We start from the raw sequence: 22,507 nt of genomic DNA, 5'->3' as shown, positions 1-22,507 counted from the left end.
AGTCATAAAAAAGGATGAGTTCATGTCCTTTGCAGGGACATGATGAAGTTGGAAACCATCATTCTCAGCAGACTAACATAGAAAGAACAGAAAACCAAACACTGCATGTTCTCACTCATAAGTGGGAGTTGAACAATGAGAACACATGGACACAGGGAGAGGAACATCATACACTGGGGTCTGTCAGGGGGTGGGGGCTAGGGGAGGGATAGCATTAGGAGAAATGTAGATGACAGGTTGATAGGTGCAACAAACCACCATGGCACGTGTATACCTATGTAACAAACCTGCATGTTCTGCACATGTACTCCAGAACTTAAAGTATTATAATAATAAAAAAAAACATACTGAAGATATATTTTAAATGTAACTAGCATTTTGATTTTATTTTTACTTCAAAACTCAGCCACTCAGAATTAGGTTGATTTTAATTCCTGCTTCACGTCCATTCACTTATTATTTATTCAGATATAGCCATTTTGATTTATGTGTTCATTACTAATTATTTATTTTAACAATGGAATAAAGATTCCATTATTTGGGTAGTGACACAAAGCCACTGCACAAAACAAAAGCTAGGACTCTATCAACTGCCCATATCAAGACTTCTATTTCCCCCAACATTCCATCCTTCTCTTTCCTCTCACCCAAAAGGTGCATCCCTAAGAATCTTATGTTTATTGTTTCTCTTATCTCATTTTATTGTAATTATTTTTGTAAAGAATATACAAACATATATCTAGTACTGTTCTTTTAATTGTATAAAACTGTCAGGCTCTGTATAATTTTTGGAACTTCTGTCCTTTAACATTGTATTGCTAAAATTAATTTATATTGTTACTTGAAACTATGTTGCACTAATTTTGACTCCTATATAATATTAAATTAGTGAATATATTACAGTTTATTTTTATACTGTTTTTGGATATTTGGATTGGTTCAAGGTTTTGTTAATATGAATAGTGTCACTATAAACATTTTTTACATATCTTCTGTTGTACATGTGTAGAAATTTCTCTTAGTTTTATACCTTACCACGGAAGTGCTAGAGTTTACAAATATTCAATTTTAGTGAAAAAAAAGTCAAATTTTTCCAAAGTGGTTGCTCTAATCTGTAACATGTAAAAGAGCCAATAGATTCACATTTGGTATTATACGATTTTTAGGCATTTGGAATCCAGTGAGGGTAAAATGGTTCTGTATTATTATCTTAATAAATATTATTTAAAAATAGAAACTCCTCCATTTCTAATTTGGTCAGATAAACTGTATATTTAAAACTAATTACAAAACTATTTATGTCCTACTTTGAGCTACTTTTTTCTAACTCTTGTGTCATTCCATGATATGGTCACAGTCATGGTCAGTACTCTGATATACAGTCATTATGGCCAATGTGTTCTCTGCTATAATCCCACTTCCCTAGACAGAATGTCAGAGAGTGAGATCATGTATTTACTGTAAGCTTTCCAGCCATTCATTCTTTCTTACTATAGACATCTCATCTCATCCCAAATGATTTTTAAAGATATCTAAGAAATTTCCATTGACTACTTAAGTTTGAAAAAGATTTCATTAAAAGTACTGTGCTACATGGACACATTTACAAACACAGTCATAAGAGTGCAATGGTCTGTAGAGAGCTGGCCCAAGTTACTAAGTATTTTTTAAAATCCATTCAATTCGATTTCTGGATTTTCATGTTTCTTTCTTATAAGACATTAAGTTACCTAATATAAATGCAAAGTCACATTTAAGGTGATTCTCAGACATCTGAAGAGAAGAACTGATGAATGTTCTTTAAATCAGGAAATAGAAAAGGCAGGAGAGAAATCCTAGTGCAAAGCTCTACCTCAGCGAAAGCAAGGCAAGTATGATGATGACTCATGGGTTTACTGTTGTTTGTTAAGATACAAGGAATTTCCTGGAGGAAAAAAAAATGAGAATTATGGTAAACATAAGATGGAAGCATACAGATGTGATCCTGAAACCTTCCCTTCCACCCCTCATTAACCTGAATGCAGTACAACAAAGTGAGTTTATATGCCTTCTGCATGGAATGACAACTTTCATTCTGATTAAAGATATTTAAAAGCATCAGACATCTCTAAGAGAGCTTAGCTGAAACTCTTTATGTATTTCTGATTGCAACGTATTTGGCCATTATGAACCAAGATAGATGATATATTTCCTAAACTGATACTGAATTGTCAAAGTTGCTAACAAGAAATCCTTTCATAACAGTACAGTTTTTAACCTTTACTTTCCTTATTCATCTTTAATTCCTTGCTACTTCCCATTGAGTTGAAATGTTTATATTAAAACAAAACATCCACTGGAATTCTGAAGAAATTGGCTCACCCGTCTTTCAAACTACAAGATATTTTTTGACAGTATACAATATTCATTATAATGGAATAAACATTTTATTATCTTAAGGATGTTGAACTCTAATTTTCCTTAAAGGTGATGTTTACAACTTACTATTATAAATGTTGCTGCTCAATCACAGGAGAAAATGATACTAAAATAGTTCAAGGCTAAAATCACACATAGGGCAGTTGTTCTCGAATATTTATAAGGCCACAACTCACTTATGTATAACCTACAAACTTGAAGAATTTATGAACCAATATAGTGGCAAGGAAAGCTAACAACCTAACAGTAAGATCTATGGCCACTATTTTTCATTTAGTCCTAGAAATACATTTCTTTAATGAATCAATATGGTCCATTTCAAAGAGAAACAAGTGGAAGTGAAAAACACCAAATTATAGTTGACCACTTCTAAAGCAAGTGCTGATGGAAGAAGCAAAATTTCCCATTTAAAATACCCAAACAACTCCAAATTCTTTAACTCGCAGTTAGCACGCCTGAAATCTCTTGACATAATAGAGAAGCAGAGACCCAAAGAGAGATACGCGGTTAAATAGTGCTGCCTCTGGTGGCGAAAGGAGATGCTAAGTCGCTTCACAAGGTTATTTTTCTCTCATAGGCGCAGGCCTCGCGAACATTGGAGCCGTCTGCGAATTATTCTGACGGTAACTCCACAGCTCCGGACAGAAACACAATAGACGGGCGTGGTCTTACAATTATAAGCCAGTTCCTTTCTCCAGTCCTTCCTGCCTACGTTCGCCTACGTGTTATGGGTTCTGCGGTCCTGATGAAACTCCCTGAACGGAGAAAAACCACACACTTCATCCCAGTGGCGAGTTTCTCCTCTTGCTCTAAGCAGGGTGTTTGACCTTCTAGTCGACTATGTCCTCTGTGCCCCGGCGCCAGCTGTGTTCCTGACCCCAGAATAAATCAGGGCTGCACGGGGCCTGGCAGCGCTCCGCACACATTTCCTGTCGCGGCCTAAGGGAAGCTGTTGGCCGCTGGGCCCGCGGGGGAATTCTTGGCAGCTGGGGGGTCCGTCGGGAGCGAGGGCGGAGGGGAAGGGAGGGGGAATCGGGTTGGGGAAGCCAGCTGTAGAGGGCGGTGACCGCGCTCCAGAGACTGCTCCGCGTCCTCGAGCGGGACAGATCCAAGTTGGGAGCAGCTCTGCGTGCGGTGCCTCAGAGAATGAGGCCGGCGTTCGCCCTGTGCCTCCTCTGGCAGGCGCTCTGGCTCGGGCCGGGCGGCGGCGAACACCCCACTGCTGACCGTGCTGGCTGCTCGGCCTCCGGGGCCTGCTACAGCCTGCACCACGCTACCATGAAGCGGCAGGCGGCCGAGGAGGCCTGCAACCTGCGAGGTGGGGCGCTCAGCACGGTGCGTGGGGGCGCAGAGCTGCGCGCTGTTCTTGCACTCCTGCGGGCAGGCCCAGGGCCTGGAGGGGGCTCCAAAGACCTGCTGTTCTGGGTCGCACTGGAGCGCAGGCGTTCGCACTGCACCCTGGAGAACGAGCCTTTGCGGGGTTTCTCCTGGCTTTCCTCCGACGCCGGCGGGTTCGAAAGCGACACGCTGCAGTGGGTGGAGGAGCCCCAACGCTCCTGCACCGCGCGGAGATGCGCTGTACTCCAGGCCACCGGTGGGGTCGAACCCGCAGGCTGGAAGGAGATGCGATGCCACCTGCGCGCCAACGGCTACCTGTGCAAGTACCAGTTTGAGGTCTTGTGTCCTGCGCCGCGCCCCGGGGCCGCCTCTAACTTGAGCTATCGCGCACCCTTCCAGCTGTACAGCGCCGCTCTGGACTTCAGTCCACCTGGGACCAAGGTGAGTGCGCTCTGCGGGGGACAGCTTCCGATCTCAGTTACTTGCATCGCGGACGAAATCGGCGCTCGCTGGGACAAACTATCCTCAGGCGATGTGTTGTGTCCCTGCCCCGGGAAGTACCTCCGTGCTGGCAAGTGCGCAGAGCTTCCTAACTGCCTAGACGACTTGGGAGGCTTTGCATGCGAATGTGCTACCGGCTTCGAGCTGGGGAAGGACGGCCGCTCTTGCGTGACCAGTGGGGAAGGACAGCCGACCCTTGGGGGGACCAGGGTGTCCACTAGGCTCCCGCCGGCCACTGCAACCAGCCCCGTGCAGCAGAGAACGTGGTCAATCAGGGTCGACGAGAAGCCGGGAGAGATACCACTTGTCCCTGAACAAGACAATTCGGTAACATCTATTCCTGAGATTCCGCGGTGGGGATCACAGAGCACGATGTCTACCCTTCAAATGTCCCTTCAAGCCGAGTCAAAGGCCACCATCACCCCATCAGGGAGCGTGATTTCGAAGTTTAATTCTACGACTTCCTCTGCCACTCCTCAGGTTTTTGACACCTCCTCCGCCGTGGTCTTCATATTTGTGAGCACGGCAGTAGTAGTGTTGGTGATCTTGACCATGACAGTGCTGGGGCTTGTCAAGCTCTGCTTTCACAAGAGCCCCTCTTCCCAGCCAAGGAAGGAGTCTGTGGGCCCGCCGGGCCTGGAGGGTGATCCTGAGCCCGCTGCTTTGGGCTCCAGTTCTGCACATTGCACAAACAATGGGGTGAAGGTCGGGGACTGCGGTCTGCGGGACAGAGCAGAGGGTGCCTTGCTGGAGGAGTCCTCCCTTGGCTCTAGTGATGCATAGGGAAACAGGGGACATGGGAACTCCTGTGAACAGTTTTTCACTTTTGATGAAACAGGGAACCAAGAGGAACTTACTTGTGTAACTGACGATTTCTGAAGAAATCCCCCTTCCTCTAAATTCCCTCTAATCCACCGAGGAGCTAAATCAGAACTCCCACTCCTTCCCTGAAGATAGAGGAAGTGGAAGTGCCTTTAGGATGGTGATATTGGGGGAACAGGTAGTGCTGGGGAGAGATATTTTCTTATGTTTATTCTGGAGGATTTGGAGAAGTGATTGAACTTTTCAAGCCATTGGAAACAAATAGAACACAATATAATTTACATTAAAAAATAATTTCTACCAAAATGGAAAGGAAATCTTCTATGTTGTTCAGGCTGGGAGTATATTGGTTTGAAATCCCACGGGAAAAAAATAAAAATGAAAAAATAAGGGTTGTCGATGACCCAGACTCAAATATCACTGGCTTCCTCCGGGAGTAATTAGGAACAGCTGAGGGCATGCTGGGCGTAAGCAGCAAGAGTGCATTCTGCTTTTAGATTGAGGGAAAGGTCCTTACGTTCCTGGAAGGAGACACAGATCTTTAAGAACTTGTAACTTTTCCCTTGGTTCTTTTATCCTTTGTTTTCAAAGTCACCGCTACTGGTGTGCTTTGCTATAAATCCAAAGTGTAGTGTTGCCAGAATTGCTGGCTCCAGAAGCAAATTATAGTTGACCAACAATTCAAGTGTTTACTTTATGTCCTTGCCCAAGGAAACACATGATTTGCGTTTTCCCCTTCCAATGTTTGTGCTTTCCAGTGTAATGACCTCCCCAAGCAAATAGCCCCCTCCTAAACATCAAGGTGCTCATCCTCATCTTCAATTATGGTGATGTTAATTCTCAATTAAAACGTTAATGCTAAGTATTGATTTGCAATCTTCTGGTTGCATCAAAGAAAAAGTAAGCTGGGTTTCCTCCAAAGTTGCTAGGTTCTTGTGCATTTTTAAACCCATGGAAAAACTTGAATACCAAGCCATTTTCTTTTTCTCTTGATAAGAATTTGTGCAATAACAACACTTGTTCATCTTGCAATGATGATAATTTTACAAGTGTTTACATGGCCAAAGGCATGGTAAACAGTTCACCATAAGAAATAATAATACAAGAAATAAGTGAAGAATTTTTAAAAACCTATCATCTTGTTATAACTGGGGAGTGTTAGAAAGTAATCTAAATGAAGCACTCCTATGAAAAATAATTAAGACATAATAAAAATCACTGTCTCATGGAATCAAGGTCCCTAGAAGATATCCCACTTTTATTAGTATGCTGAGAGTTTAAAACTAAGAGTATGGGGGTTGGTGCATGCAGAGAGGCAGAGAAACAAGCTTAGTAACAGGAATAAAAACAGAAAAAAGCTTACACTTTATTTTCACAGAATTATTTTAATGTTCTTGCATGTACAATGTATACAATGGAAAACAGACTTACAATTAGTAAATGATCAATTATAAAATATTACTAAAAATTAAAACAGCTCAATCCATAAATTCATTTCCTAAGTATAAATATATATATTTAGTATTATAACATTAAAAGAATAAAACAATAGGTAATTTGCCTCATATACTAAATATGTTTCTAAATAGTTACATTTAAATAAAATTACAGAAAAAATAGAATTAACAGCATTCAAGGGAATTTTAGATATTACTTTACAAGTTAAATTAAAAATCAGGTAAGCACAGTAAATGGCTTGCCCTTATTCCCCAACCTGACTTGTCACATTATGTCTCAGTTCATCTCAGTCTTGGTGTCTTATCTTTCCTCTTCACATGATCTCTCAGTAGAGAAGGTAACAATTAGAGTAGAACATATGATACTTTCTTTTGTAATTTGAAAAATAGCTTTGTCTATAACTGAGCTGAACTGTTGTGTGTGTGTGTGTGTGTGTGTGTGTGTGTACATAGTCATGCATTGCTTTACGATAGGGATACATTCTGAAAAATGTGTTTTTAGGCAATTTTGTCATTGTGTCTACATCATAGCATGTGCTTACAAAAACCTAGATGGTATAGCATGTCACAGCACTGAATACTGTAGGCAATTTTAACACAAATAATAATTTTCAAATAAGGTCATATTCACAGGTACCAGGGGCTAATTTACACATGTTTTCAGAGGACACAATGCAATCCACAACAAGCATGCTATAGTATTTTTCTTCTTATATTGTGCTTCTCAAATCCATATCTTTTATCTCAAGCTATAGTCCTATGTTTTTCCCCCTTTGAGAAGCTGCTATGTTAATTAATTGCCACTTAATATTTTGAAGAAATACGCTAGAAATAGGACTTTTCCCACTGAGTGAACTCTGAATCATGTCAAATAATAATTCCTGTGAATGGGGCTTTTCCATGAAGCTCAGTGACATGTCAAATAGTGATAATTCTGTGTGGATGGGGCTCTACTAAAGCTCCAAACCTGTTCTGCCCCTCCTAGTGGCTGCTAGGATGATGGTCTTCACAGCTACTATGTTTGCAATGCTGCTGCTTTTGAAGGTTTCTGCAGAGCTGGGCAATGGAAGATGAAACTAGACCAAGTTAAAATGCCATAAAGCTCACTATTCTTACCAAGATTTAGCTATTTTTCTTGAATAAACACTTTTTGGGCTATTGCAGGTCTTTGGTTAATATTAAGAGTACCAAAAGATATGATTTGGACAATTTTTTCCAGGTTCCTCACTGCTTTTAAGAAGGAGCAGATTTTTCAGAGAAACTTACTTTGCCATCTGGAAGTACCACCCATGTGTTGCATTTAGATGTCTTTGTAGTCTTCTTCAGTTTGGAAGAGTTCTCCAGTCATTCCTTGACTTCCATGACATCAGCAGTTTTTAAGATTATTGGACAGATTTGCTTTGTAGCGTGTTCTTAATTAGGGTTTGTTTTTCATCCAGGCTGCCCATCTTTGGATGGAATATTATAGAAGTGATGCTTTGTTTCCCTTGCTTTTGCTTCTTAGCAGTTGGCATGTGATTTCAAATTGTCACATTATTTGTGATGTCAACTTTGATCATTCAATTAAGGTGGTGTTTGCCAGACTTCTCAACTCTAAATTCTTCCTTCTTAATTAATAAGTGTTTTGTGGGGAGGTAATTTGAGACTGTGTAAATATACGGTTCCTTATGAAACTTTCAATATCTTACTTGTATCAGTATATATTTATGAACTTCTATTTTGTTCAAAAAGTTACCATCATTATTTACTTTGCTATTTAAATTATCTCAGATTTAGGCAGTGTGATCCCCTTCAGGTTGTCTCCTGTGTCCTTCTGACAGGCTCCCAACCTTCTTGGATAGTTCTTTGCTTTCTGGCACAAGAAAATAGCCCAGACTCATTTTGTACTTCTTCTGCTCAAGTCCAAGAAGCTACAGTTAATTTTACGGAAAAATGGTCATCAGAAAACATGATCTATGCCCTAGATATACTCATTGCTTTCAAGTTATTGTTGTTACTAGGTGTCTTCTCAACAAAGAGAGTTAGGAAATGTATGTTTGTGTTTATGTGTGTATGTGTATGCATAAATATACATAAACCTACAATATACACAGACATATACATGTGTGTTTATACCTACATTTTTTCTAAATCTATCTTATCTATCTATACTTCCATTTGTATTGAAAACCATAACTCACACCAATATCTCTAATTCCAATCCAACACCGTAGGGTTTAGTCTTCTCATCCCACTTGGTCTCTGTTACTCTGCTCTTGGCTGCCATCCATTGAAGATGTCCTCTTCAAGTCACTTGGATTCTAATCCCAAACAGCTGCCTGTTACTAGCAGCCCCGCCTTTGTGAAAGTTCTCTTCTTCCTGCTTGGGCTCAGACACTAAACTGGGCCACCATCTGGGCCACTCTCTACACACCACTCAGACTCTATAACATTTTACTCTTGGGCATGATGCCTCCCCATTCTACTGGCATGGACACTGACCCTCCTTGGTCCCACTTAATGAGGTTTTGGCTAAATTGTTTCAAATGGGAAAGGAAGGGAAGACGAAGAGATATTGAATTCTTATCACAAGTTATGCTTACCCACCTATACATATCCATGTACTTTTAAAAAACTGTCTTTAAAAAAATAACTATCTAGAACAACCTGTTCCCTTCACTTCTTCTGGAAAACCCCCATTATTTTTCAAGTATAAGATTGGATATTATTTTACCTGAAAGGTGTTTCCAAAGTCCTAACTCCAGGATAGGATCTAATGGTCACATATCCTATCATCTCAGTGTATGGCACATAGGAGGTTTTATGTATATGTGTGTGTATGTTTTAATCACCCTGCTTAACCTATATCTCAAATTTCTAGTGATTATTTAGAAAGATTGAATGCAGGTTCTTATGCCACCTTATATGCAATAGAAAGAATGTGTCTTACTATAGGTTAACTATTTAGAGGTTTCTAAAAATTAATTGATTCCAGTATCTCTTTATTGACAAAAAGGAAAAAATCATCAAGTTAAAAATAAAGCCTTGTTTTGGCAGATATTTGCAAAAATATGACTGATTTGATGAAATATCTTCACTTATAGGTCAAGTTCTTTTAGTTACCTAGAGATATATTTAGCAGCTCATTTACATGGGAGGACACCTTGTGAGGTTATGCTGCTTAGTGTTAAATATTTTACAGGAAATTACTGGCATGTCTCCTGAGTGATTATTAGTTCATGAGTAGAAAATTATCAGAGTTGTATATACTTTAAGGGTATATGTAATATTTTGATACATGTATGCTATGTGTAACTATTAAATCAGGGTAACTGGGATATTCATCACCTCAAACGTTTATCTTTTATTTGTGTTGAGAACATTACAGTTCTTCTCTTCTAGCAATTTTGAAATATATGGTAAATTATTATGATTAACTATAATTTCCCTACTATAATATCAAATACTAGAACTCATTCCTTCTATCTACATTTTGGTACCCATTAATCAACTTCTCTTCATCCCACTCTTCCCCTTTCCCTTCTTAGCCTCTGGTAACCACCATTCTACCCTCTACCTTCATGAGATATACTTTTTTTAGCTCTCACATGTGAGTGAGAACATGTGATATTTGTGTTTCTGCACCTGGCTTATTTCACTTAACATAATGACCTCCAGTGTCAGCTATGTTGCTGCAAATGACAGCATTGCATTCTTTTGATGCCTGAATTCTATTCCATTGTGAATTTGTACAACATTTTCTTTATCCATTCATCCATTGATGGACACTTATCATCATCTTGAGATTATGCTAAGTGAAATAAGCCAGTCACAAAAGAACAAATGCAGTATAATTCCACTTATATGAAGTATAAGTGATTTCATATATTGGCTGTTATGAATAGTGCAGCAATAAACATGAAAATGCAGATATCTCTTCAATGTATTAATTTTCTTTCTTTTGGATGCATAGCCAGCAGCGGGATTGCTGGATTACATGGTAGTTCTATTTTTAGTTTTTAAAAGAAACTCTATACTGCTTTCCATAATGGGTGTACCAATTTCCATGCCTGTCAACAATGTACAAATGTTCCCATTTCTCCACACCTTTACCAGCATTTGTTGTTTTTTGACATTTTGATAACAACCATTCTGACTGGGGTGACATGATATCTCATTGTGGTTTTGAATTACCTTTCACTGATTGTTAGTGATGTGGAACATTTTCTTATATACCTGTTGGTCATTTGTATGCCTTCTTTTGAGAAATGTCTACTCTAGTGTTTTGCCCATTTTTAAATTAGATTATTTGTTGTTTTTGCTATTGAACTGTTTGGGTTTCTTATACATTCTTGAACCATATATTAACATATTAATCTCCTGTCAGATGGAAAGTTTGCAGATATTTTCTCCCATTCTGCAAGTTGTCTCTTCACTATATTGTTGCCTTTGCTGTGCAGAAATTTCTTAGCTTGATATAATCCCATTTGTCAATTTTAGCTTTCATTGCCTGTGCTTTTGAGGTCTTACCCCAAAAAAATCTTTGCCCAAATTTGTGTCCTATGGCATTTTCCCAGTGTTTTCTTCTAGTAGTTCATCTATCTGTCAATGCCAGGGCAAGATGGAAACTTCCTGGAACATAGGTTATTCTTATGAGTAAGTGAAGAACTAAGAGGGAGAAAATCTTACAGTGAATAGTCAACCAGGCAGCACTAAGAAAAATAAGAAGGAGCTGAGTTTACCTTGTGGCAAGGTTAGATTTCTATCATCAGAAATAGAACGCAAAAACTGAGTTCTCTTACTGAAGAATAAAGACATTTCTATTTGTACATATTTAGGTATTAGTAGTGGTTTGTTTAGAAAATATCACATATATTTTGTCTGTACGAGAGAAGTAATGTTAACTGCTTCATAAGAATATTATGAAAAAAATGAATATAGAGACTTATTACAGCATCCTGGAGTAGTGTAAGCACTTATCAACAATCTTAGTAGCAGATTGAAGATAAAAGCTATGAAACGCCCGTATCATGATATTTATAAATCACTCAGACCATACCCACTAGAGATTTTAGGAAATCTTATCAGTGTCATTATAAACTAGTGAATACAATTTAAGAGTCCTGAGAATGAGAAAACAAGTCTACTGGTCCACAACTCTGAAAAAAGTGAAAAGCCTTTAAATGTATCCAAGGATGGCAGGCAATGTTCCTAACCAATACATACTTTCGGTTAGTTAGTTACTAACTAACCAGTTATGTGATATGAGATGTTATGGGAGCTGGCAGTGATTCTCATTATTATTTGGAAAAGAGATCTCTACTCAATTCCCACATTTGCCCCTTTCCAATGACAGAACTGGGTCCATATAGTATTGAACTAAAGGGTACTAGATGGATACTTACACGTGGCCAGAAAGCTTCCTTCTTAAAGCCCAGAATATGAGTATGTCCTCTGAATGATCCACCTCAATAGGTAAGTTATTCTGAAATTACTGTGCCATAGAAGGCAGTAACAATAGTTTATTCCCTGGATAAGCCCCAGATGGTCTACTCTCCAGTGCTGTAATTTTGTTTATTTATCAAAAATGTTAAGGGTGTCATTTTGGCAGATATCATTATTACCCATACACCCTGCTTGGCTTAAAGTATTTTTTTCCCCATTACTCTCCTCATCAGCATACACAGGAAGCTCCTAAAATGATAAGCCAAATAAATAGGCTTTAAATTCTTTTTCTAAGATGGTTGAATAAAAATAATAAAGAACAGAAAAACAATCACAGATTATTCTGATATGTTGCAATAACTACATTGCACTTTTTTATAGGGCTATAATATCTGCTTAGCAACTTTTTATAGAGAAAATATTTTACATTTGCTATCTTGCTTTATGTAGCCTCACAAAATCCCTGTGAAACTGGGGGAGGAATAGCTGCAGTATCTACAACAGTTCTCAAGATGGGTCCTACAGAATTATTGAGACTGTTATCATAGGCAGATCAGTAAGTTTCCTCATTTTAACAAGAAGTCCTTCTCCTTGAAAAGGTAGGAAACCAAAGAGTTTTATAAGGAGTAAAATTTCTATGTTCCTGAAGCTGAGTCACATTTGACTGAACTTTTCAGGTTTCTGTGAAAGCCAGGTCAGAATTAAAACTTTTTTTTTTTAATGTTTCGGTTATATTTGGCAGGTGAATGAGGAGATATGGGCCAATGCTAGGAAATTCTCTGTCTCAGACCTTAGCACCTTTATTAGAACCTCTCATGCCACCTTTTAAAAAAAATTAATTGGTTAACTAATTTTATTTTTAATTGACCAAAAATAATTGTATATATTTATGTGATATTTTGACATGTATGTTGCAGAAAGATTAAATCAAGCCAATTAACAACCCATCACCTCACCTACTTATTTTTTTATGATGAGAATGTTGGGAATGTTTAAATATACTCTTTGAGTAATTTTGAAGTATACTTTAATTTTTTTCTTTTTCTTCTATTTCAGGTCTTAGAATAGGTGTGGGAGGGTTGGCTAATGCTTCCATTTATAGTCTTGACACTTCCCTCCATTGTTTGAGACTGAAGTTTCAACAGTTTTAATTCCTTAAAAATAATTTAGCCTCATATTTGCCTTCAGTTTTTCTCTTTGCACTGATCTTTCCTTTGAGTTATACATCCATTAAGTCTGTTGTGCCAAAACACCAGCACAAGGAGAAATCTCATTACCTTGCTTTTTCCATTTGCACTTCATCTGTTCTGGTGATCTACCCCAGCCTGCTATCAGATTTACCTTCCTAATATACCACTCTACCATTCAGCTCTGCTGCTCAAAATGTTCCCAGGCATCCTCATTACACAAAGTTCATGCTCTTTATGCTGGCTCAGGGCCCTTCAAGACCTTATCAGGTTAGTCCACACTTCTCTCATATTACACCCTGTGCTTTTGCCAAACTAAATTACCCACTCCTTTGCTTTATTGTAGCTTCATGATTTTAATCCACATTCTTTCTACCTGAGATTCCAATCATTACCAGCTGGAATGCTAAAATATGTCCATGCTGCATATCCCAGTTTAAATGCTACCTCTTCCAAGGTATCTTCCCCAGTTACCTAAAAGCCAAACCAATCCTCAGAAATCCCTTATCACTTTATTTGAATCTCTCAACCACATGCCATGTTGTTTAAGTCAAGGGCTATGCCTTACACGTTTTGTGAAAAGCAAGTTGTTTTCATATTGCAAGCTATCAACAGATGTTTCCTAAATAAGTTATATAGGCAACAAATAGTTTAAATGGCTATTAATTTTTTACTGAAAATCCACGTTTCAACAATTTCAAATCCTTAAACATAATTAAGTAACTGTATTATACATTATTACTAAAAGGTATCATAGCCACATTATATAGTTTTTCACTTTATGGTATATACATATTAACTCACACAATTATGAAACAAAGTTTTCTGATCTGTATTCCTGAAAGTCTAACTTTCCACTCACCCACATCTACCCTCCTACATGGTTAAGAACTGAGACACTCTTCCTTCCCAGACCATCTCTTTTCTTACAAAGACATCTATAAATAAGACTTGCAGATGGAATCTGTTTCTCCCAATATCTTCTAACACCACCTCTTCCACCCACGCTGCTAAACGTCCTCCCCTCTGAAGACCAGTGTCAGATGTCCTGATGGCTCAAAGCAGCAGGAATTCTGGAATGAAAAGTTGAGTTAGCTGAGGTGCCATTGTTTGGAGGAGTACTGGTGGGGGCAAATCTAAGTCTAGCAGGGAGCTGAAGGACAGATGGCAATGGTCTGTGTCCTCAGGGACAAAACTACATTCTAGTAGAACCTATCCAACAGCTTTACAGCTGTAACTTCAGGAGGACAGAGGTTCCCTGGAACACTGGCTTCTCTACTCAAAGGTCTGTGGAACTAGAATTCTAGTGGTTCCAGTCAAAGACAAAAGTCCTGACTCTACTACCCAACAAATTGGTGACCAATAGGTTAAAAAAAAAAAAGGAAATACAAATTAAATTTAAAATAATTACACATCTGTCATTCTTTAACCTCACCCCAAATCTCCACTATCACCATTATCTTCTTGACATCCCATTTGTATTATTTTTCCACCAGCCTTACTTCCCTTATTTCTCGAACACAAAGACAGACTAATCCATTACAATTGGAAGTAACTGAGAAGAAGTCTGTACAGATACTTCCAGGCCTCTGAAGCTGCAGGTAGGCCTCTACTCTCATTGAGATTGCCTTTTGAATGAGGTGCCAAGATTGTGGGTGGTAGATGGAGTGGGAATAGTTTTAAGCACCCAAGGTCAGGCCCTCCTCTCCAAGCCATCAGGTTAGTATTTTCCTAAATGATCCATTTTCAAAGTATCAGCTGACCCAAAATACGTGTTCCTTCCACAAAACTCAAACTCTCTTACCTTGAGGAGGCAAGATTGATAAAACCAAGAGTACATAGTTCTCTCCTTCACACTTACCACAGATTTAGCAAATTAGTTTGTGTGTATTCATCAACTACATGTGGGTTCTTTAGTATATAAGTATTGTAAGGGTAGAGGCTATGTCTGTGTGAACCTTTTGCACATTCCCAGTGTCTGGCACATAAATGGAAATCAGTAAGTCCTTACTGAATGAATGGAGGAATAGGTAGGTGGTTTGAAACATAGCTGAGGGGCAGGGTTAGTAAGGGAGACACATTAGATGCTCTTTTATGAATACATATGCATTTGACTGTGCCTACGCACATGTACACATATATAAGTATAACTTTCACCTCTGCAGCTCTGCAGAAGTTGCCTGTGTGCTTCTGCTTTAGAGCGCTGTGCTTCCTAGGCATGATATTTTTTTTTCTGGGATGCATTCCTTCTACCATTCTCCCTCTCTCCAGCCGTCATCCACTCTACCCTTCCTCCAGATGAGCTGGCATCTTCCTCTCCCCTGGTATGTACATATGGGCCAGGAACTCCACCAACAAGGGGAGAGTCCATGAGAGGGCAAGGCAATTGACAGTTGTACTGAGGACTGGTCATGTTTACCTTCACGTGTGCTGGAAAACATTAAAGCCGAGCCAAGGTCTGCTTGAGTCTGCATGCCCACGGAATGTGGCTTCCAAGACATCCTCATTATTGACCCCTGCTTTCCAGACCTCAGCTGCCTGCTCAACATCCTCACAAAGACGTCCCCCTGTCATAGCAAATACATGTTTCAGATTAAACCCATTGTATGTTCCTTCTGTAAAATACATTTATCTCTTTATTGGTGTAACTCTCATTCCAGAATTCCAGGCTGAAATCCACAATTGTTCTTTTCAGCCCTTCTTTTCTCCTTAATTCTTATATTCTATGTAGCCAATTCCTATTTATCCTCCCTTTGAAATGTCCATGAGATTTGCCCTTTTCCATCCAGGTACACTATCACCATCCCAGTCTAAGTTTTCATTGTTATAGTGTTCCCTTAGTCCTCTTTTGACTCTAATATTAATATTTATATTCAAATCCATTTAACAAAACAGTTTTGTCTTTCTAGAGCCCATTGAATTTTTTTAAAAGGTTATGCTTCCATTTTGTAGCACATGAAGATGCAAAAATCTGTGAGCGACTTCTTGATATCTGGCCTTGACAAGGATGCTTGTCAAACCTTATGTCCTAAGATTCCTCAAGACCCATCATCACCCATCAGGCCCCCTGCCTCACAGTTCTCCATGCTAGAATTTCCTCCTTCCTGTCCTGGATCTGAGACAGACATGATCACTGCCCTCATGCCTCCTATAATCTACTACAGGATTTTCTCCCTTCTCTTATCTGCCAATAGGGTTCTGTCCCCTAATGTTTAATTACCTGCTGATACATGACTAACTTATTTTTTAGTTCAATCAAGGAGTATTTATTAACTGTGTAATTTGGATAAGGACTTGTGCTAAGCAAGTTGAAAGATGCAAGCTCTGGAAGTTAGGAATTATGTCGCCATCATATACCCAGTGTCATACAATGCCTGAAAATGAGTAGGTAGTCCATAACCTTTTTGAATGTATCCCATAATAAAATATTATGAATATCAAGCAATCAAAACTTAGAGAAATTAAAGAGTCAATTTCTCTAAGAAGAAAGTCTGCAGAAGACTTTGCTTTGGCGGATGAGTGGGATGTGCACAGACTGAGAAGTGGGTGGAGGCTATTCCAAGCAAGTGCAACACTGAACAAGGAAATAAGGCAGACTACTAATGCCCCCAACACCTCCACCATCTGATGTCCTCTGTTTCCATAGTAATGCAATATAAACAGCCTAGCTAGCCCTTGAACCAGGTGTATCCATGTGACTATGTTCTCAGCAATGAAACATGGACAGAAATTATGTGTACAATTTTCACATCATCTGTTGTAATAGACAGACTAGGATAGGTTATGTTGTGCAATAAACAGCAAAAGTTTTCTTTTCTTACAGAAATTTGTTGCAAGCCCAGATGACTCTCTGGGGCAGCCATCTTCTATATGTTGACTCAGGATTCCTGCAGGTTTCTATCTTGTATCACCTCCACATCAACATAGGTTTTTGTGGCTGGAGAGTCAAGCACTAGCAATTAAAACTTCAGCAAGGAAGTGACTTATGCCACATTGGCTCAGAATTAGCCATGTGACCATGCCTAACTACAAAGAGTGAAGAAGTATAATCCTCTGTGTGGCCGTAAATAGAAAATAACTGGATATTGGTAAATATTGTTATGTCAATGACACTTACAAAAAATGGAACTACATATCATAGGCTTAATCTCTACTTTCTGAAGGCTGAAACACACATGTAACATCAACCAGTTTTTGGTCATAACAATAAAAACAATCAAGAGGATGGTAAAAGCACAAGATGAAAAGAACCTAACCCCAAATGATTTTGTGGAACAGAGCCACTGTTGCAGCCTGGAACCTTTCCTCTGGACGGTTGTGTGTGAGGGAAATACACTTCTCTCAGGTTCAAGCCCCTGTGTCTCCAGGTCTCTTTCTTTCAGTAGCTTAGCCTATACCCCATCTAAGAGATGAAAAATCAAGAGAGACAACGATCCTAACTGGAGATAGTTTTTATGTAAGGGAGTAGTGTTACTGCATACGATACACAAAGGGAATGTCAAGACACATCTGTGGATGGGCACAGTGACTCACGCCTGTAATCCCAACACTTTGGGAGGCCGAGGCAGGAAAATCACTTGAGCTCAGGAGTTTGAGACCAGTCTGTGCAACATGGTGAAACCCCATCTTTACCTAGAATACAAAACTTAGCCAGGCGTAGTGTCCTACATCTGTATTCCCAGCTACTTGGGAGGCTGAAGTGGGGACAGGGATGGTGCGGGGCAGAAGTTGCAGTAAGCAGAGATTGCACCCCTGCACTCCAGCTTGGGTGACAGAGTGAGATACTGTCTCAAAAAAAAGATACATACATACACACACACACACACAGACAGACATCTGTTTGTCTCCAACCAATGATAAGCTTTGAGATAGTAGGAGCTAAAACAGAAATAATCTTTTTCTGATCTCTTCAAGATCTAGAACATTTCTACATCCAGAGGGGGGTTCTTTGCAGATAGTTGTTGGCTGATTAATGATAAGAAAAAACAAAAATATGAGAAATCAAAACTATATCCAGCTATACCCAAAACACAAGAATCTTTGAAATAACACACAGCCTCCAAACTAAGAAAGACATATACCACCTTGACACAGAAAAAAGTTTAGAATGTCAGTCTCCTAATGGAAAAATGTTAAAACATCCATTGATTCATCGCTCCTCCAAATGCATGACTTAAAATAGCTTTACCCTTTTCAACACTGCTACCTCAGTCCAAAAAACATGACTATAGGGGAGATATTTTCATTTGTTTGCTTGAAAGTTTGTTTTATTTATATATTTTTATTATTGTTTTATTGTTCTTTTTCTTTTTGCCTAAGAGGTAATAGTGGTTAACATTTCTGATAAAGAGATGTGTTTCTTTTACTTTTTCATTGCAGGTAATTTTCTCTTCCTCCTGTTTCTGGAATGACCATGGAAGGTATTTGTTTTAACAAGAAAGGTCATAATCATACCCAATAATTTTTATATTCTACTAGAACATAGGCAAGGCCCACCTGTTGGCCCATTAGCAATATTATAGTCATTTGGTTATAGCAATAACAGACCAGAATTCTTTACTTAGCCAATTACTAACTGAAATATGCCTCAACCAGGAGAGGATTAATATTGTGATTGCATGTCCATATAAATGTCCAGCTCTAAAGAAGCTATATAAGACAATTTAAAATAAAACAATTGTCTTTTGAGAAAATTATTAGCAAAATAGGGAAAAGTAAAAATAAACATGTTGATATTAAAATATGTATTAACAACTTAATTTATGAGTTATGTATCTCATTAATCTAATCATTACTCAATTTTTTTATTAAGTTGTCTATATAAACATTTATTTCACTAGCCTGAAAACATGTTCATGTGAAATCATTATAAATATGTCCATATTATAGGGAAAAATATGGATTGGAGGACAGTCTTGCCCCTGTGTGCTGGGTCAGTGGAGGTGTTGACTGTAGTGGTGACAGTTTAGGGCATGGCTAAGAAGGGAGTTGTCAGGGAACTGGCTAAGCTATTAGGATCACACATTGGAAATCAGAGCTGGAGCTCGGGAAGATGAATTCTAATCCCTTACTCTGACAGTGATGAATTTTGGGCTTTGGTGTTGGGATGTAAGGGGAATAAATTCACTCAGTTATGAATCAACTAAGAGAGAGGAAGTAGAAACTTACTTCCTTTTAAACTGATAAAAGCTAGGTTTGAGAACACAGCTTATGTATGCAGGCCCTGCAAATACTGAACCCAGAATTTCAAAGTCTGTCTCATCACCCCAAAGAGATGCAGAATCAGACAGCTGCACACCACACCTTGGAGAAGAGCCTAACCCTAAGGCAAGGAGGAGCAGCGCACAGTGTCTGTGTTCTGTGGCAGATCCCACAGAGAAAGCGAGGCTTGGAGGCTGAGCCCACATTCCCAGTTCCTCTCCCAGACCCGTGACACATCTAATTCACTCCACCTCCAAGAAGTGAGTTGAAGTGAAATAAGAGGCATGGAGTGTTTAGGAAAAATCCCTCATCAAGGAACCTCAGGGAGTGGAGAAGAAGCAATCCCTCCCACGATAAGTCACTTCAGCTTTATAAGGCTCAGATTTTCCCTTTTGTAAACTAATATCTCCAGTGTACCTTTTAGTCCTAATACTTATTATTTGTCAAAAGTCTGTCTGGGTCAGATCAGTGCCCAGGACTGACGAAGAGGGGATGTTGCTACTTCGGGGTCACTTAACAGTCAATGGGAATTTGGAAGGTGTCTGAGCCCAGTGGCCATCTATGCCATCCTCATGATTTTATTCTATCATATTTCAAAAAATATTTAATGAGTATCTTCTATGTACCAGGGAACAGAGTGCTAAGCAAAACACATCAGGTCCCCACTTTTCTTTCTGGAACTTACACTCCAGAGAGGAAAAACATTTGATAAGCAAGCACATTTATGTGCAGTTACCAAGTGCAATGAGAGCTTTAGAGCAAGATAAAGTGTCTGTGGAGGAGGTAGGTAGTTGTATGGAGGAAAAGGGAGCAGCCTTCTAGGCAGAGGGGCAGCATGTGCAAAGGCCCTGAGGCTGAAATGCACATGGAATAATTGAGGCTTCAAAAGAAGACTGGCTAGGGTTTAATAAAGGAGGGTAAGAGTAATATGAGCTGAGTATAGAAGGGCCAGGACATTATAGCATGTGCCTAGGAGTTTGATTGTTAAAAAATTTGTTTCACTCTGGTAAGAACACGTAATATGAGATCTATCCTCTGAACACATTTTTTAGTGTACAATACATTATTGTTGACTATAAGTGAAATGTCATAAAGCAGATCTCTAGAAATCATTCATCTTTCTTACTGAAACTTTATGCCCATTGATTATTAACTCTTTATATTCCTCTCTCCCCAGCCCCAGGCAACCACCATTTCACTCTTTGATACTATGAATGTGACTATTTTAGACACCTCATGTAAGTGGTCTTATGCAATGTTTGTCCTTCGGTAACTGGTTTATTTCACTTAATATAATGTCCCCAGGGTTCATGTATGTTGCCACATATTGCAGAATTTCCTTTTTAAGGCTGAAGAGTATTCCACTGCATATATATACCACATTTTCTTTATCTTTTTTTGTCTTTATCTATTTAGGTTGTTTCAGCATCTTGGCTATTGTGAATAGTGCTGCAATGAACATAGGAGTTCTGAAATTTCTTTGAGATCCTGATTTCAATTCTTTTGGATAAATACAACTTATTTGGATAAGAAGTAGGATTGTTGGATCATATAATAGTTTTATTTTTAATTTTTGGATTTTGTTCTAAGTGAATGAAAATCCAGTGAAGAGTTTTTAACTAGGGAAATACATGATCGAATTTATGGTGCCAAAAAATTACTCAGCTATATGGATAAAGAGTTAGGGGCATGGAGGATGAAATACCTCCATGAGGCAATATAAGCCATGTAGGCAAAGGAAGGAGGGGAAGAGTCCTTTGGCCTCTGGAATGTGGCCCCAGAGCTTCTGATGCCTAAGTGGGTCATTAGAAACAAGTTGGCTGAATAACTGATGGTTGAGTGGGATGACATTTACCTGCCATTTTATTTATTAATATTAGTAGTATTTCTGCTTAGTTCAGGGTAATAGAAGAAGTGAATTTTTGCCCAGCAATCCCCCAAATACAGCTATTCCAGATAGGTATTTGTACTTGTTTCATCAAAATTACATTCTTTATGTTCCAACCTATTCCAGCCCTCAGAAGAATACGTTTGAAGTCTAGATTCTCAAGTCAAATTTTGCCAGGCAGCTTCACTCTACTTCATTCCCTCCAGAATCTAGAATGTCTTGATAGGCTGTAAGTGACCTAATTTGTGTTCGCTATGATGGTAAGCACATGAAGTCTCTTGGTGAGTTTTTATCCCAGGCAGGGGCTGTTACATAATGATGATGACAATATCCATGTCCTCCCTACCATAAAAGTGTTTCATAGGCTTGGTATCTGAGGCCCCTAAAATATGTTCTCTTCTTATGTCTTTTTATACAAGGCTGCTTAGATTAGAAGGAATCTGAGAGCTTCGGTTATTGGGCAAGTTAGACCAAATTGGCAGTCAAAAGTGTTGATGTGCTTGGACAGTTAAAGTCTTCTCAAAAAGTCAAAGTCCTTTTGTGTTGGTAAAAGAAGGCAGGAGGAAGTGTCTGGAGAGAAGATGATTTTCATCCTGATGGTATATTTCGCAAATTCATTACTTCTGTAAGCATCAGCTGGAAATAACACTCCCTTTTACTTCCCCAAGTTACTACCAAGTCATTAATGGCAAAAAGTGCTTGTAAAATAGAAAAAAGCAAAGAAGTAAACAGAAATTAGGACCTGTGCTGACTGCTCAAGTAGCTCTCCTGCAAGGAAAGCAGCAGTTCTAGGGCAGAGCATTCCTGAATGATTGGAAATCACTTGGAGGCAGGCTCTAGAAGGCTGCAGGCAGGAGAGTTACCCCCAATTATTCGCAGTCCGCTCACAAGTAACCTGTTGCTGCAGTCACTCAAGTTGTTCAGCCAGTAAAGCCATCCCTCAGTAACTGTCGGGGACTTGTTTCAAGACCCTTACAGATGCCAAAATCCAGGGATGCTCAAGACCCTGATATAAAATGTGCAGTATCTGCAAATAACCTACATATATCCTCATGTAGACTTTAAATCATCTCTAGGTTACTTATAATACCTAATACAAGGTAAATGCTGCGTAAATAGTTGTTATACTGTATCAGTTTATAAATAATGACAAGAAAAATGTCTGTACATGTTTAGTACAAGTGCAACCATCCATTTAAACAAATATACAATCTACATTTGGTGGAATTCACAGATATAGAACCCACAGATATAAAGAACTGATTGTATTT

General features: G+C 39.0%; 1 protein-coding gene across 1 annotated transcript; it reads left to right on the top strand.

Moving 5' to 3' along the window:
* The first annotated feature begins 3,221 nt into the window (after window positions 1–3,221).
* CLEC14A (C-type lectin domain family 14, member A) lies at window positions 3,222–5,480 on the top strand. Its single transcript, XM_011926189.1, has one exon. The coding sequence runs from the start codon at window positions 3,565–3,567 to the stop codon at window positions 5,038–5,040; it is 1,476 nt and encodes a 491-aa protein (XP_011781579.1). The 5' UTR covers window positions 3,222–3,564; the 3' UTR covers window positions 5,041–5,480.
* The last annotated feature ends 17,027 nt before the right edge of the window (window positions 5,481–22,507 follow it).

This window comes from Colobus angolensis, unplaced genomic scaffold, assembly GCF_000951035.1.
Source record: "Colobus angolensis palliatus isolate OR3802 unplaced genomic scaffold, Cang.pa_1.0 Scaffold119, whole genome shotgun sequence".
NCBI classification, from domain to species: Eukaryota; Metazoa; Chordata; class Mammalia; order Primates; family Cercopithecidae; genus Colobus; species Colobus angolensis.
The sequence above is the reverse complement of the archived record's forward strand: the minus strand, read 5'-3'. Positions and strand labels throughout refer to the sequence as shown.

Coding starts and splice junctions, on each gene's coding strand:
- CLEC14A (XM_011926189.1), top strand. CDS start 3,565: ATGAGGCCGGCGTTCGCCCTGTGCCTCCTCTGGCAGGCGCTCTGGCTC.